The sequence below is a fragment of the Engystomops pustulosus genome, chromosome 10 (assembly GCF_040894005.1).
Source record: "Engystomops pustulosus chromosome 10, aEngPut4.maternal, whole genome shotgun sequence".
Taxonomy (NCBI): Eukaryota; Metazoa; Chordata; class Amphibia; order Anura; family Leptodactylidae; genus Engystomops; species Engystomops pustulosus.
In genome coordinates this window covers 86,711,439-86,730,133 of record NC_092420.1, presented here as the reverse complement: position 1 = coordinate 86,730,133, position 18,695 = coordinate 86,711,439, and the positions used below count along the sequence as shown (strand labels likewise).

Sequence of the window (18,695 nt, the reverse complement as noted above, 5' to 3'; positions counted from 1 at the left end):
ACTGAAATGGCCGTTCCGGTGCTCAGTCAGACCATGCACCACATTTATCATGTAAAGTCCGACAGAATTGTGTTGCTTGCTCTAGTCTGTGTTAAAGGTGCACCACAAAAAATTTGGTGCATTCTGTCGGAGCAGTGCAGGGGGCACCAGATTCACGAAGAACGTGTGCCAGAAATCCTGACTCTGGCGCCCCCTGCACACTACACAAGTAACTGCACACAGTACAGACCGCACTGCTCTTAATAAATGTGGCCCATTGTTTTCTACTTGCCAATGACACCTTGCAAAATTAGATAACGTAACCCTTCGAAACATGAATATTCCGGATGGAGGAAAAAAACGAGCAGGAATTTGCCACTATATGGGAATAAGAAAAGATTATGAAGCTAAGCAATTTCCATTAGCGAGTGCAGGTTGCTTCTGGGCCTGCCAGGCATCCACTGCGTTGGCCATAATTGACTGTCTCCCAGCCTTAGCCAAGCTGAGAAACAATGTTCTATTAACCACTGACAGACACATCGAAAAGATTACTCTCCTTAAAGCATCTGTCAGCACTGATTGATTTACCAAGCGCCGCCGACTGAAAAGGTTTCAAGTGCAGATACAATTTCGTAGGCATTTATCACACCAAACTAAAAAGAAATCCCGATTATATTAATAATGCACACGGCTTTCGCATGCAAACCGGCCAGATCGAGTTAATAACTTGTTTGCTGTGAAATGGGATTCACTTTGGTGATGGTTTCATTTATCTGAATCTCCCCTAAATGAGTCACAGCTCAAAGGGATTTAGTTCTGCGGCTTAAGAATTGAATCTGGGCTCAGCAACAGGTTGAGGAAATCATGGGGGGGGGGTTTTGCCCTACATCAACAAGACTGGTTCCAGGAGGTTCAACCCGTCTTGAAAATTTTGCAAGTAAATTAATTATAGAAACGTACACGACACCTGGAACAATTCATGGACTGAAAATTTGGACTGTTCACTTGGGGCTTAAGGTACATGCACATTGTATTGTGTTGTATTACAGCTTAATGGAGATGAATATGCTGGGGCATGGCCGGATAATGGGGAGGGCTCCCAGGGCATGTGCCCCAGTGCCACCACCACTTTATTCGTAAAGGGGTCCCTACCAACAATGGTGGATTACAGTTTTCATGGCCCCCCTAATCATCCAATATATGTGCAGGGCGTATATAGATTCATTACTGGGGGAGCTGTTTATATATTTTACAATCAGACCCAGCTGCTTCAAGCTAATCCTCTGCATAAATAGCTGCTACCCTCCACCCCTTTCCCCAGTATACACAGATTGGGGCAGATTTACTTATCCAGTCCATTCGCGATCCAGCGGCGCGTTCTCTGCGGTGGATTCAGGATTCACTAAGGTAGTTCCTCCAACTTCCACCAGGTGTCGCTGCTGTGCTGAAGACCATCGGAATGCACTGAAGTTCACCGTCCTATCGTGGGTGAAGGTAAGCGCGTGTCGAGCGACACGTTTTTTTTTTAAATGTGGCGTTTTTTTCGAATCCGTCGGGTTTCCGTTCGGCCACGCCCCCGATATCCGTCGCGTGCATGCCGGCGCCGATGCGCCACAATCCAAAATCGGAAATATTCGGGTAACACGTTGGGAAAACGCGAATCGGGCCCTTAGTAAATGACACCCACAGTCTATTTTGTAGAATTTCATATCATTCCACAGTTAGAAACAATGTTGTGCTCCATATACAATATACATACATATACATATGCAAACGTATTCTCTGCCGTGAGCAATGTATATAGAATAAGTAGATACTAAGCTGTACAGCCTATGTGTGCTGTCTACATGTGATCCTGGCATCAAGAATGTGTTAATCTTCTTAAGTTTGTTATCCATGGCCTCCTTCCTTCTAAGATCAACTTTTAAAATGATGCTAATGAGCCAAAAGGGGCCCTGGGGGTGTACCCTCCCCTATGTACTTACCTCCAGGTCATATTGTACCTTCCCTACATAAGGCTGTGTCCCTGGATCTGGTAGGTGGATGGTGAGGGCATGTCTGTGACTTTGAGAACAGAAAGGAGGCACCAGCTATGTTGAGCAGCCTATATCTAATGTAGCCAAATAAAAAGAGTTACTTCAAGAGTAAACTTTAAAAAGAAGTTATGCAGCAGATGAGGTAACTATGATAAGGATATTCGACTTACTCTAAATTACTAAATTATCGAGTCACCTTGAAGTTGAACGTACCATAAATAACCACCCAACACTCCATCAATATGTAATATGTTTCCAGTTTCCAGGAGGAGGTACATCACCCAATATCCTCCTATATATATAAGATCTCTTCATGTGCACGACCTGCCCTTCAGCAGTAGTTTCATTTCTACTGTATTAGATATTCCTATGAATGTTCATATATTCAAAGGTCACTTTATTGGGTTTCTCGCTGTAGTTCATCATCTAGATTTATTCCCGCTGTAGGCTGCGGATGTAATATTATGCTACATGATAATAAGATCTACACTATATGTGCACATGCGAGGACCATGCCCCTGTTCACATGATGACTTTTCTGCTGCGTGCATCATCTAGCCTGGATCCTCAAATGATAAATGTGTAGGAACTGGATTGTGTATTGTGAGACTATGTACTAGAAGGCTACATTGTTCTTAAAGAGGTTCTCAGTCAGTGAATATAAATCCAGTTTGGTCGATCCCCTACAGCTCTGTTCCCGACTTCAGGTTGTGGTCAGGTCCAGCCTTGCCACCAATGGTGTCAACAACCGAGTTAGCAGATCCAAGTGATACCCTACATCAATAACAATCCTAGGTCAGGATGATATCAATGGACTGCAAAGAGCAAAATGGTGGAGGGTTTAGAAGAAAGCAATGAGGAATTAGATAAGAATGGTGAGATGGAAAGTGGGGATTTTATTCCTCTTTTCATTTTGGGTAAAATGGGGGTACAACAAACCCTTGTTCTTGTGATCCGTGGGGGTCCAATCAATGAGAACCCTACAAATTGTTGTGTTTCCCAATGGTGGTTCCATACACATGTTTATGGTAGAGCATGGGAACGCACTGGAATACACCGAGCCGGGCTGAGTTAAGGTAAGTGCAATTTTCGCAACACATTTTTTTTTTAAAATGCATCGGTTTTTCCGAATCCGTCGGGTTTTCGTTCAACCACGCCCCCCGATTTCCGCCGCGTGCATGCCGGCGCCGATGCGCCAAAATCTTGGGGCAATTCAGGGAAAATCGGCGCAAATCGGAAATATTCGGGTAACACGTTGGGAAAACGCTAATCGGGCCCTTAGTAAATGACCCCCAATGAGTCTATTTCAGCTTCATATGATGGATCTGTTTCCAGAGAGATGGACATTCTGATGGAGATATTAACACAACCTGAGGCTATTTAGACATGTGTGCTATGCTTTTTCTGCCATTGTTCTACTCAATTGCAGAAAAAGAACAATGAAAAACATAATACTCTAAATGATGAGCCAAAAATATTCCATTACCTGTAATTGGGTCATGGGCTTTCATTCAGAAGTTGATCATTTTGCTGGATGAAAAAAAGTCTTCTGTGCAGGTCCTGTTAGGATAAGATTAATGGAATCAGTTATGGAAGCTCCTTGAGGAGAATTCAACGCTGATATGGACCTCTCCTTCAGCTACATTTTATCCAAAATTTTTTTAGACGTTTGTTATACGGTAGCTAGGAACAGAAAAACGAACAATTCAGTTAGCCCCAATTCTGAACCCACCAATCTTGCCCTACCTACTTTCTCATGCCACCCTAGGAAATGGCAAGTAAATGGTCGACATTCCCTTCCTGTGCAAAAGTGTAAAAGGCGGCAACAAAACAATACAAACAGATAAGAATAGTCGCCAGAGCCAGGTCACAACAAGGAGGGCAAGCACAGTACAAAATTACAAGGCAGTAGAGCAGTCTAGATAAGAACTAAAGTTCAGGACACCAAGCCGAATAAGTCACAAACAAGACATGGAGCTAACTCAGAATAAATTCTATGGTCAGCAACATAGGAAGGGTGGTCAGGACTCTTATGTGATTTCAGAGCCCCAGGCACAGTTGTGATTAGGTCATAACTCAGAGATCCAGATAACACAGGGAGCAGGTGAGTAGTGTGAGAAGCTCATCAAACTCATCTGGTTAACTAACGACCAAAGCTATGCTGCAGGAAAGAGATGAGTGTGGTGCTAATCTAATCAATTCAAACAACATAGCAGGCTAAACCAATGTTCACACTGCAGTTGTTCAGAAAGGCACAGAGATACAATCAGCGCCTCCTCAGCCGCACACAACGGACGGCGCCGACCCAGGTGTTACAACATTTCATATATATATGTGTGTGTGTGTGTGTGTGTGTGTGTGTGTTGTAGGGTTTATTATATATTTTTTCACCCAATCAATGGGAATAAAAAGTTAAAACTAAAAAAAAACCATATCGAGCCAATAGTCTCGTCTCGTCCGCCCTAGACTTGGTGAGGAGCTCACTGTTCTGTATTCTAATCACAGGACACTGTCACAATAAATAAGCGCAGACTGAATGATTTTCACTTCGACTTTAATCTCGTCTGCTTCAAAGATCCTCCGGAGCCGGTATCTCTTTAAAAGGATGAATTGTCAGCTGCTGACAGAAAAACTGAGCGCATTATATTACCCATCCTGTGCCGCGCTTAACAAAGTTGTAGTGGTTTGTTAACTTTGACATTTTCTCCCTCCAGTGAGTGGATAAGTGAAGGGAACACAGCTGGACAGAACCTGGTTAGAGATGGTCGATTTACACTCTAGACCTGAGCCCATATATCTCATGGACTGGTCAGACTAGACCCAACTTTTACTGACCCCCGAGTGCAAAATATGTCTGGCCTACAGTCAGGGGAAGATTGGGAACTTAAAGTGGCCATAAAAAATAAAAAAATTGCTCCAGGTAATAATTGGGTAAACTTTGACATCAAGCAGGGCCAACACAATTGGACACATTTTACGCTGGTGGGGTTGGCAAATATTAATATTGTTAGTAGATATCGAACACCAGCAGAAGTGTAGGAGATATATTCATGGTAGACAGAGGTCACACACCCAAGAAAGCCCATTTGGTAGCCACGACAGGGAGTAAATGGATAGAGTGGACTCAAGCTCTGGTGGACCATGTTCTACCAAATATTCTATGATACCTGCTTGGGTCTACTTTCTTCACACAAGGTCACTCTTGGCAAACTAAATATACTTATAGGCCTTTCTGGCTTTATAACTGACCAGCCAACCAAGATTACCCCTGTAGATTAAATGGCAAATACAACCCTATGTACAGAATGCAACAAATTGGTCACAAGTAAAAAGGAATATGACATGTCTGATCCCTCCGGAAGTACTGGATACGAGGACCTATCTTTTAGGCTGTGTCCAGAATATGGCCACCATCTTAATAGCCGCCATATTGGATCAAGGGCAAGTTTATCCAATGGGAAAGTGATCCTGTAGAAGATCAAAGACTAGAATTGGCTCAGAAATCGATTGCAGCAATTAGATCTGTAATATGTCTTGTGTTTCAAGAATTATCAACACAAAGATTCTCCGTAGATTTCCATGTAGGTTCATAACAATTTGATCCAGCGTTTTAAGCTTTCTGCTCAGCACCAGGGACAACACGACGCATAGCTGTACATCACAGGGAATGTTCCTAGTTGTTGTTGCTAATTTCTGTATTAATAGCTTTTTGAACACAAGAGATATTGCAGATCTGATTGTGACAATCCATTTCGGAGAAACTTGTCCATGATGCAATATGGAGGCTTTCAAAATGGTGGCCATCTTCTGTAAAGCTTCTAAAAGACAGACTGCCTCCCCCATTACTTGCTGGGGGATCATAATTCTCAATTTTGTTTTTGAAATAGAAGGGGAGTCCGGGATCTTTTGACTTTTTATTTGTTTTTCAATTTAAGGTGGAAATGCTCTTTTGTGTATTCCATGCTCAATCCTGAAGATTGCATCGGTCCAATGGCTGACGCTTTTGCTGTGTAAATCGGAAACAAATTTCCATATCCATGATTCACGTTCCCCCCTAATTATTATCATTAATATAATCATTCCACCCCCGGCTCTTCTTGTGCCACACAACCATGATATTCTTCACATGCTACGTCGTGCCACGTTGACTAGCAGGTCCGTCGCTGGACAAGTGGAGCGTGCACGGCACTTTGCAGTATTTTCTGGGACAATTGAAAAATAAATACAGTTCAATCTGTTAACAAAAAAACGTCTTCCCAGGGGCCAATTTTGATATTTTCTACTCTAAAGATCCAGCCACTTGTTCTGTCCTGTGGGCACGAGGCTCTTCTTGGCCATGCTGATATAACACGCAGATTTTTTGCAGGCATGTACTGGTGACAGAGACTAACAGACTGTAAAAGATGTGTGTTTTTCCCAGTTTCTCTATGAGGAACATAGCCCTGAAGAAAAACTGAAATAAATAGGACAGCCTTGTCATATGGTGGCAGAGAGTCCAATCCTGCCTGACCTCGGGGTGTTGTTTTAAAATTAACTGCCAGAGCCAGGCGCACGGAACGTGAAATTGGAATTTACCACTTATATGTCATTTATTCAGCGTCTGCTCCATTTTAAGTTCCCCAAGGGGGTATTCATCAGGGGTCCGGCGCTGCCAGAGATGGCCGGAAATGTATGAGATGCAAACAGTTATACTAAAATGAAACAAACATGGTGTTTCGCCTTGGTATATAAGGGGTTAATACTTGCTTAATTATGCACGTAGGTTTTTTTTTTACACATGTAGCTATATATTACTTTACCAAAGTCTAAAATATCTGGCACAGGATTCCTATAAAATATTCAATATTAGGTCCAGATGTTGGTAAAGGCAAGTGAGACCTGTCCCGTTAGATGACCCTCCATATAGCTATAAAGTCACTTGTGTGTAAATTATATGTATATGTTAATTAAGTTATGACAATCTTGTGGAGATGGGAAGAGGATGCCCTATAGGCTGGTGGCGCCACGGGTAATGGAAATAATGGGGAGCACCAACAAACCATTTGACTTTAGCCATGGTTTATAAAGTTAGTTACAGCCAGGGCAGGACTGCTTGTAGAGGGTACTTTATGGTGTGAGAAGTACTACAATCATCTTGGGGTACATGGCTTGTCTTGTCTTGTCATAGGCTTATGCAAGCCATGTGGACAACCCTGGGAACACTCAGGTCCACTGTGACCACCACCTTTGCTTGAATTCAGTTTTATCTTTGTCCATGAGAAATTAATATGGAAGGTGCAGGGGAAACTTACTGGGCACCTGATGCTGGTGGCATGATGACCTCATCATACCCATCCCAACATTCATTAGAAATCCCATCCATGTGGACTTCCGCACATTCCACACAGGTGGAACTTAGAGCATACATGATGCGGGGCCACAGTGACTGCTTTGTTTTTTATAATCAGAGGTCAAATTGATCAGGGGCATTATTGTGATCAGGACATGGCTTGATTAATTTTTTAACAAGAAGCACAGTGTAGACATAGTTATACATTTATCCACATCCAAATAATATTATAAATTATAGTCAATAAATAATCGCCCAGATTTATCAAAACTGGTGCAAACTACCATGTGCAGTTTGCCTTTTGAGTGCGGCAGATGATTGAATATCGGCGCCCGGTCTTCATTAACCCCTTATCACCGACAATAGTTTTCAGCTCAATGACCAGACTCGATTTTTCAAATCTGACATGTCTCACGATAATTGGTTATAACTTCGGAACGCTTTAACATATCCCGGTGATTTTGAGAATGTTTTCTCGTGACACATTGTACTTCATGTTAGTTATAAAATTTAAGTGATACGTTTTGCGATTCGTTCTGAAAAAAAGTGAAAATTTGGCAAAAGTTTGTAAAAATTCTTCATTTTCCAAGTTTGAAATGTTCTGCTTTCCAGATAGGAAGTAAAACTACCCAAAAAGCTTGATAAATTACATTTACGGAATGTCTGCTTTATGTTGGGATGATATTTTATGCATCCTATCACTTTTCTAGGATGTTATGAGGTGCAGAACTTTAGGTGCCATTTTTCTCATTTTCATGAAAATTGCCAAAACTCACATTTTGAGGGAAAACTCAGCTTCCAAGTGACTTTGTAAGGCCTAAATAATAGTAAAACCCCATAAATTACCCCACTATAGAAACTTCACCCCTCAACGTATGTAAAACAACTTCTATTAAGTCCATTAACCCTTTAAGTGTTTCACATGGGTTAAAACAATATGGACCTCCGATTTAGAAACTATGGAATTTTTTTGGAAAATACATTCATTTACGCCAAACTGACAGTTTCAGAATAAATTAAATGATGAAACGCACTGCAACGTTTGATGCCCAATTCCTCCGGAGTGTACTGATACCACATATGTGGTGGTAAACTTCTGTACGGGCGCACGGCCGAGTATAGAATGAATGGAGGCGCCATTCACTGCAGATTTGTATTGTCACATTGTACTACCTATACATTTTTATTTTTTTTTGGTAATGCAAACATATGAGGGCTTATTTTTTACGGAATGAGATACAATGTATAGATAATTCATTTTGGGAGTCTATAGCTTATTCATGAGATTTTATTAACTATTTCAAGGGGGACACAAACAAAATCATCAATTTTTATTTTGGATTTTTAGCATTTTTTTTCCCCCGCTCACCGTAATGTAAAAATAATATTTTATCTTTATTCTCTGGTTCACTACGATTGCGGTGATACCTCATTTATCTTTGCTCAATTTTCCTAAGCAAAACCAATATTGGAGAATATCGCATTGTTTTTACTATTGACAAACTTTTAGGGCCATAACTTCTGTATTTTTATGTTGTCAGACCTGGTTGAGGGCTTATTTTTTGCGAAAAGAGTTGTTCTTTTCAGTCGTATCATATTAGGGAACATAGCTTTTTTTGATCACTTTTTAGAACATTTTTTGTGATGGTGTTTGTATATTACGGGAAGTTTTTCGTATTTTTTTTTTTCATCGTTCACCGAGCGGGTTCAATATTGATTTAGATTTATTGTACAGATTACTACGGACGCGGTGATACCAAATATGTACGTGTTTTTGTGTTTTATTTACTGTATTTGCATTTTATGTGTTACTGGGGAGTTTATGGGACTTTTATTCTATTTATTTATTTAATTATATTATAAAAAGATTTAATTTTTTTTTTTTTAACTTTTTTACATTTTCTACTTCTTGGCTTGAATAAGCGATCATCCGATCGCTTATTCAAGCCTTTACACTGCATGCTCAGTTACTTACAGCCGGGTCCTGCCAGGAAGGCAGGACCCGGGAGAAGAGGAGCCGAACGCCTCGGGTCACTCGTCGGAACCCGGGGCAGCGGCAGGAGGGATCGGATCCCCCGGTAAGCACACCGGGGGGGTCCGATCCACGGGGGACACACTTGCACGCTTACACGGCGTGTAAGGGGTTAAACACCCGGGTTAGTGCCGGGTGATATCACAGCCCGACACCGGCACTATACTGACCCGATATCCCAAAATCTTCTTCTGACGCGGCGCCGTAGAAAGGCGTCGCGTCAGAAGAAGTACCCTTAATGACCGACGTAGAATCCCGATAGGGCGGTCATTAAGGGGTTAAACTGGTGCCCCCTGCGGTGCTGGAGAAGTGGGCACCATATTTTTAGGGCACTTTGCTCCGTGCTGCAGTTATGTGGTGCAAACTCCGATGAAGCAGTAACAGCCCCTTTAGGTGCACATTTTTTCTATCTTGTTGACACAGAGCATCCGCGACACAAAACTGGTGCAGACACTTTATAGATACATGTGAAAGCAGTTTCCACGTTCTTTATAGTGCAAAGTCAGACATAAAACTGGCTCAAACACTTTAAAAAATCTGGGCCAATGTCTACTCAAAAAATTATACCATTAAAAAATACAAGTCGCCCAGCAAAGAACAAGCCTACTTATAAACACTTTAAGAAAAAACTAATTAAACGTAGGAAAGAAATAAAATAAATACAAGTGTGGAATATACCGTATATACTCGAGTATAACCTGGGAAAATGTACTGACTCGAGTATAAGCCGAGGGTGGGAAATGCATTAGTCAGAGCCTCCCCATTATATAGCCTGCTGGACCCTGCCCCATAGAATATAGCCAGCACCTGCCCCCAGTATATAGCCTGCCAGCCCATATCCCCCAGTATATAGCCAGCCCCTTGCTCCAGAATATAGCCAGCCCCTTCCTCAGTATATAGCCAGCAGCAGGGGAAGCTGGAGAGGTGAGTTTTGATATATATTTTTTTAATCAAGTATAAGCCGAGTTTGGGTTTTCAGCACATTTTTTTGTGCTGAAAAACTAGGCTTATACTCGAGTATATATGGTACCTTAAGTAACAGACATCCTGATTTGGGAAGAAGGATGCCGAAAGAGTATTCTGCCTAGAGCAACACCCAAGTTGAGGTCAGTCATATTAGAATATTAGCCATATGGAAGCTGCTATCACTTGTTCATGATCTATTCATTGTAAACATGGTGGAAATGTAATAGATTTTCTCCACCTACCATCTTTTGGAAAGTTCTGTTTGAAGATATACTCTGACTGGAGGAACAGTCTGAGAGAAGTCTTCATCTTCTCTTTACTCTATAAGTTATTGTGTTCTTCAGCTTTCGGCCTCAAGGTCAGGCCTTGTCCAATTGAATGATCTCTCCTTATACTCCATATATCAGTGGCGGAGAGGGAAGACTTGTAAGAATTATGCTCTCATTTTCATACTGCTGCTCATGTTAATTGTTTTGGTGATATATGAACTTGTCAGTGACCAGGAGCCTGGAGACCAGTCTAAGAAGGAGGATTGGTTTTCTCAGTCTCTAATAGTATAAGATGATTGCTTACTCCTATATGTTACCTAACCAAACCGGCCTAAGGGTCATGGAAAGGGTGTGAGAGAGTGGGGAAGATATGGCAGCCCTTCCATCATAGGCAGAAAATCTCTGTGTTCACAACAGTTGGTCCCCTAGAAATCTGACCTATCCTGGGGGGAAAACCCTTTAATTTGTTCTACTCTTTAACTCAGAATTCGATCATGAAAATTCTAAATATGGATGATACCTTAAATGGATAAACATCAGGGGGTCACAGGACTGGCTTGGCCAATCAGTGACCCCTCAGACCACAGACCGTCACCTGGAAGTGACCTCCAAAGGTGTGAGGAAGACCCTGTTTGGCCAAACCAGTCCTTTGACAACCTTAATTTCTGGCCAAGCTACTTGTGCCAAAGGTTGGGAGACTGACACAACCCTGGAAATGGATATTGGAGCATTGGGTTTTTCTTAGTCGCCCTAGCCCCAAGGAAACTTGGCAAACCCTTTCCACTAATTCCACTATTCCAATATTCCACTAATATTTCCATACAATCCATCGAAGAGACCAGCACGGCACCAGCATATTATTATACACGCAACAAAATCCATGTATTTCCCATTATCTATAAGGTACCTGGTTTGTTCCATGAATGATTACAGGTCAGGGCAGGTTTTCATGGCTCATAAATCTTTACTCCATTTTTTTTTTCTTCCATAGTCCAGCACGTCCTTCAACAGAGACACGATGAAAGCTGGAACGGGCAGGAGATTTCTTGGAGGTCTTCTAGACAACTCTTCGTATTGTTACACCTTAGAAGTCTCCTTCTATAGCTACATGCTGGGCGGAGCCTCCTCTGCTATACCTTATACTGAAGAAGCCTGTATCCTTTTATAACAAGTTTAACATAGAACATTGATACACAAGATAAGGGATATAATGAACCTGTGAGAAGTTTAGGTATCGTATTGGTCAATGAATCAGATATCTATGGCAACAAAATTTAACAAACCTTCATATATTTACCCATATATTCCTAACATAGATCCTTTCATGAGTTTATACCAATATTTGTAGAAAATGTTAATGCAAAACAGTAATGGGTTGGGACTTCCCAGGGGTTCAGGCCCACCTCTTGTATAATTGGGAACCTATAATAGGATGGAGTATGATTGTCAGGCTCCAGGGTAGTGGACCCACTGGACCACCGCCGATGATGATGTAAGCCGAAACCTGCGACCAGGTTGTCTAAGTGGCACCCGGTTTTCACCAGAGCCTGCCTTAAAGTGGGTCGGACTTGCTGCGGCGTGGTACCACAGGTGCGACTTTGTCTGCGGTGGCGGCCAAGGCGAGGTACAGAGACGTTGAGTAGAATCGTAGTTGGGGACAGGCAGGAGGTCCGGATAGGCAGCATGGGATCAGAGTTGGGGAGACACTGCATATATGTCTTTACTAAAGATTATGGAACTGGCATGATGGTTACAGAATAGTTTAACGAGAAGCAACGATTATCCAAAGTTAAGTGGGTCACATGGGCGTAAACCAACAACGTGGTGGCCTGACAATCCACAAAGTGAGTAGCTACACAAGGGTGGTACCTACACTGAACACATACACCTCAACTTTTACTAGAATGGGAGCCATGTGCCCTCACCACCGCAGTGAGGAACGGAGCGGAAGACGAGATTGTTTGATGTTTCAAAGTCTAAGGGACTGAAAGTGTAGAGATCAGCGGGGGCTCAATGGATGGGCACAGGACTCCTTATCCAGTGACAGGCGATATAAGAACATATACGTAACCATTGTGACATAATCCCGGACTCACAATAGTCCATTATACTACCGCTACTTTTCATGGAGTTTCTGATTCAGACTCTACAAAACTTGTTACATCAAAATTCTAGCCGGTCAGGGATCAACCAGGCTTATGCAGATCCGCGTTTATCTGAGAGTCTTTACTCACTACGTCCATCCGTAGTCTTAAGGCTCGACCCACGTTGGAGATCAGGAAGATTATTGGAAGCCTGGATTACACCGGTGTAAGGTCTGTAGGTAAAAAAATGACCCTGCTTAGGGAAGATCAGTGAGTAAAGCAGGTGTGAGAGCGGATGTGCCCAGGAATCCCATCAATGAGAAGCAGAATCTCAGAGACTAATTTGATTTGCAACCAGTCAGACTCTTCTCTCTCTTATATCTCCCCCCGTCACAGCCATTTCTCTTTGTGTTCTCCAGCCGCCATGTCTCCAGATCCAATCTCCATTTCTCTCTGACGTGATATATCAGATCAGTGCAGCCGCCATGTTCTACTCTTACAGCCGATGGGAGACATCATTGTAGTTTCCTGGGTTTTTTTGCCAAATCATCTAAGAGAAGCAACTACAGCACTGGCCATATTTTTGTACTGTGACATCACTGTGTGTATTATCCCTGTACTGTGACATCACTGTGTGTATTATCCCTGTACTGTGACATCACTGTGTGTATTATCTCTGTACTGTGACATCACTGTGTGTATTATCCCTGTACTGTGACATCGTTGTGTGTATTATCCATGTACTGTGACATCACTGTGTGTATTATCCCTGTACTGTGACATCACTGTGTGTATTATCCCTGTACGGTGACATCACTGTGTGTATTATCCCTGTACTGTGACATCACTGTGTGTATTATCTCTGTACTGTGATATCACTGTGTGTATTATCTCTCTACTGTGACATCACTGTGTGCATTATTCCTGTACTGTGACATCACTGTGTGTATTATCTCTGTACTGTGACATCACTGTGTGTATGATCCCTGTACTGTGACATCACTGTGTGTATTATCACTATAGCATGACATCACTGTGTGTATTATCCCTGTACTGTGACATCACTGTGTGTATTATCCCTGTACTGTGACATCACTGTGTGTATGATCCCTGTACTGTGACATCACTGTGTGTATTATCTCTGTACTGTGACATCACTGTGTGTATTATCTCTGTACTGTGACATCACTGTGTGTATGATCCCTGTACTGTGACATCACTGTGTATATTATCCCTGTACTGTGATATCACTGTGTGTATGATCCCTGTACTGTGACATCACTGTGTGTATTATCCCTGTACTGTGACATCACTGTGTGTATTATCCCTGTACTGTGACATCACTGTGTGTATTACCACTGTACTGTGACATCACTGTGTGTATTACCACTGTACTGTGACATCACTGTGTGTATTACCACTGTACTGTGACATCACTGTGTGTATTACCACTGTACTGTGACATCACTGTGTGTATTATCTCTGTACTGTGATATCACTGTGTGTATGATCCCTGTACTGTGACATCACTGTGTATATTATCCCTGTACTGTGATATCACTGTGTGTATGATCCCTGTACTGTGACATCACTGTGTGTATTATCCCTGTACTGTGACATCACTGTGTGTATTATCCCTGTACTGTGACATCACTGTGTGTATTATCCCTGTACTGTGACATCACTGTCTGTGTTATTCCTGTACTGTGACATCACTGTGTATATTATCTCTGTACTGTGACATCACTGTGTGTATTACCACTGTACTGTGACATCACTGTGTGTATTACCACTGTACTGTGACATCACTGTGTGTATTACCACTGTACTGTGACATCACTGAGCACATTATGCCACAACATTTCAAACATCTGAACCTACTGGTAAAGACAATGGGGCAGATTTACTTAGCCGGTCCCGTCGCGATCCCTCGGTCCCTTCTGCACCGAGGTCCGCCGGAGTTCACCTTCTTCTTCCCGGTGCTTGTAAGTGCACGTCTTGCGACACATTTCTAAATGTTAAATCCCACGTGTTGTCGAATCTGTTGGGTTGTCCGACGGCCACGCCTCCCGAATTCTGTTGCGTGCAAGCCGGCGCAGATGCGCCAAAATCCGATCGCCAAAGTCCCGGGGCAATTTGGTGCAAAACGGAAATCGACAGGAATCCCGATGAAAATGCGCTCCACGGACCCTTAGTAAATGAGCCCCAATGAATGTGGTTTGGGATCCTTTTTTACAGTTTTTGCTATGGAGTTAACAGCACTTGTAATGGAAATTATGACATCAGACAGACTCACCTTTACCCTGGTGCTCCAGGGGCCAAGTACATGAAAATACACTGGCATTACACTACATGACACTACATGGTAAGTAGCGGTCCCTGTAACAAATGTAACTTTTGGGCCCAATAACATTTTTATGCCTGTCATTAATAATAACATCCTATTGGCTTTACATCTCCAAAGACAGACGGCTCACAGAGGGATCAGATTACATGCGCCAACATGAAGGGAAGGTGAGGAGGAAGAATGATCCACCCACTGAGAAAGAGGCCACATGCACACAGGCCACAGCTTATATTGTGTGGACCACAAACAGATTTATTTACATTGATACTGCTCAGTTCTTCTCTATAATGTTCTTTGTGGTGCTGCTTCTGTTTCTGAGAGAGTTTAGAAGATCAAACAAGCAAACTATTCAGTTTTCTTAGTATACAATGCATAGGAGACTCTATAGCAGCTCGTCTACCCATCACTCCGCAGCCCATGGAACGCTACTCCGGACCACGCACTTTTGGATGGGTTCTGATATTGCCATAGTGAAGCCTGCCACCCTATGGGTATGAAGGCTATGGCACTGGCATCACTATCACAATGGGGCATATTTACTTACCCGTCCCGTCGCGATCCTCGAAGTGCGTTGTCCGACAGGGATTTGGAGCTGCCGCGATTCACTAAGGTAATGGAGGTCATTTACTAAGGGCCCGATTCGAGTTTTCCCGACATGTTACCCGAATATTTCTGATTTGTGCCGATTTTCCCTGTATTGCCCCAGGATTTTGGCGCACGCGATTGGATTTTGGCGCAACGGCGCCGGCATGCACGTGACGAAATCGGGGGCGTGGCCGAACAAAAACCCGACGGATTCGGAAAAACCGCCGCATTTTTAAAAAAACCGTGTCGCGGGACCCGCGCTTACCTTCACCAGGTATAGGCTCGTGCATTCCGGCGGGCCTCGGGGAACTTCAGCGCAGCAGCGACATCTGGTGGACGGCGGAGGAACTACCTTAGTGAATCGCCGGAAGACCCGAATCCACCGCAGAGAACGCGCCGCTGGATCGCCAATGGACCGGGTAAGTAAATCTGCCCCAATGTGTCCAATTTCCTGCATGTGTCGCTTCCCCGCTCAGGTCCGCCGGAGTTCACCATCTTCTTCCCGGTGCATGTAAGTGCATGGCTTGCGACACAATTTTGAATGTTAAATCCCACGCATTGTCCGAATCCGATGGATTTTCTGTCAACCCGCCACCCGATTTCTGTCGCATGAAAGTCGTTTGCGCCAAAATCAAATCCCGTGCACCACAATCTGCTTTTAAATGCGGCACAAAACAGTAATCGTCAGAATATTCAACGTTTGTGCCGTACCCTTAGTAAATGAGCCCCTATGAGTCAATCAGCCAAGCACCTGAAAGACATCATAACCAGACAGAAGTGTGTGTTCCAAAGCAACGCTTTGTGGATAACCAAAAAAGCACCTCTCACTACCTTCAGCAATCCCAGCTGTATCCACCCTCTTATAGGTAACGTTTCCCTAATTTTGTCACAACCAGAATTATTTCTCTAGTCCCCATCGTTCTTGAGTAATCAATGTCATTATATATATAGCACTTAATAGTCAGATGGGCAGAGTCAGACTGTCTACTTCAGCCCAGGAACACCCATTTTATTGCAGGTTCAACTGTCGAATGAGTGGTTCTGGGCTTAAGCAGACAGTCTGACTCTGGCCATCTGACAGTAAAGTGCTGAAAATAATCACGATTGGGGCTCGTGAGAAAATATTGCAGTGGCGACAATTAAAGGATGCAACGTATTGGATCATCAATGGTGGCCGAAGACTCCCTTGTGCATTTTCAGCCTTTGCAATGCAAAAATGGAACTCTGCCCCTCCCCCCATAAGCCAAATCACAACCATTCCCCAGCGAAATATCGATATCCGTGTCCGTTCTCAAACCTCAAAACCCGACAAGGAGGATTTTGATTCGTTTCCAACCCCCAGACCCATAGAACCTACTATACTCCCCCGGCTCGAGTTGTCCGCTATTGTCTAACAAAGTTATAACAAAAAGCCAAAGAATAAAAAAAAAAAAAACTAATAATGTTAAATAATAAATTAGATTTTATGAAAAACAAATTACCTTCATTTCTCCTTTAAAAGAAAATGTCAGAGAAATGTCAGCTATAATAAAACGTCTCCGTTATGAAAGATCACTTTGAATATTTGACGAATGTACGTATGTAAATGTCTCCGTAATTTGACAGTAGAAAATTAAGTGAGTTCCTATGTAGACTCCATTACATTACCATTCTGCTTCATAAGCCAGATTTACATGGTGGGGGGGGGGGGTCACATTGTGATGGATTTAAGAGTAGTCAAGGTCTGTGTCACTTCAGATGATTTATGGTAGAGGTTTCTGTATGACCACCTAGAATTTCAAGATTTTGTGTTGATAAAGGGGTTTTCCACCATAAAAATTTTTTCAACCGGTTCAGTAAGAGTTAAAATTGTGCTCAGTTCACCTCTATCAAAGCTTTGATGTCATCTCAAGATACAGGAAATGCCTTCTCAGCCAATAACTGGCTAGAACATCTTATTCATGTGGTCAGCGATTGGATGAGCAGGCACTTCCTGTTTGGCGGGACAGGAACAGGAAGTAGAGGCCAGAAAGGATATAGTAAGCATTGGAACAGCCCACTACTGTCCACTAACCATTCTGATCCTCTTGCAAAAATAAAAGTTTCATTGCTGCACAACCACTTTAATTTGGAACTATTATTAGAGAGATCTAAAACCTCAGAGACTTCTGCATAAAGACAAAACTTTTCATAAATCCATTGGGCATTGTAATTGATTTTTCAGGTAGTACAGACTTGCCAGCCATTGGGAAGTCCATACTACTGGCGGCCAAGTGCCTCCTCTTAAAGGGTACGCAATCTGCCGCCTGAGGCGGGGTGAAGTCCCCGCCTCAGGCGGCGAATTGAGGACCCGGTAGGCTGTGAGGAGCGAAGGGGGTCGGAGTTTTAGATTATTGGAGACTCTAATATGGAAGGTACCTACCTGGGGATAGAAGGGTTAATCCTAAGCCAGGAAACCTGGAGCCATCGGAATTGATGACTATTTGCTTTTCCTCGCTTGGCATACATGGAAATTGTGTTATCAAATGTTCTGTCTGATCCTGTCAGGTTTATAGCGATCGCTTCAAACAATTTAGTGTTGCTGAAAGCAGATGGTTACAAATTATAGACTTTTAAAGTGATTTCACACTGATAATGCTGTCACCCTCTAATACGGCTCCTAAAAGGCGCAGTGACGATAATGACACACGGAGGAGCCGGGAGATGGGGGGGGGCACATTTTCCCGTTTCTGCCTTTGTTGCAGTATTGATACTTTTATTTTCAGTCGAACGTCTCACTCATATGTTCAGCACAACCTCCGGATGTCAGGGGATCAGTGTGAGACCGCTGCAAGGCATTCTGGGAGTTCATCCCAATAGGTAAAAATTGCCCCATTTTTTGACGGTCATCAAATGACTGTACTACTTCCAAAACTTTTTAATGGATCAATGACCACTTCCTTATTTTTACAGCCCCTCCAAACCTGAATAAGTAACTCCATTCGTTCTGGAATACAGCAAACATACTGGTAGGGTGATTAGATTGTGAGCCCCATTGGGGACAGGGGCTGATTTGGCAAACTCCACTCAGCGCTGTGTAATCTGTGTGC

The 18,695-nt window shown here is 42.9% G+C and overlaps 1 protein-coding gene across 1 annotated transcript in view; it reads left to right on the top strand.

Moving 5' to 3' along the window:
* The window catches only part of AGBL4 (AGBL carboxypeptidase 4), a 1,134,440-nt gene that overhangs the window by 1,026,442 nt on the left and 89,303 nt on the right, over positions 1 to 18,695 (top strand). The window contains exon 11 of the mRNA XM_072127046.1: positions 11,603 to 11,765. Coding sequence (XP_071983147.1) covers positions 11,603 to 11,765 — 163 coding nt within the window. The remainder of the gene's footprint in view (positions 1 to 11,602; positions 11,766 to 18,695) is intronic.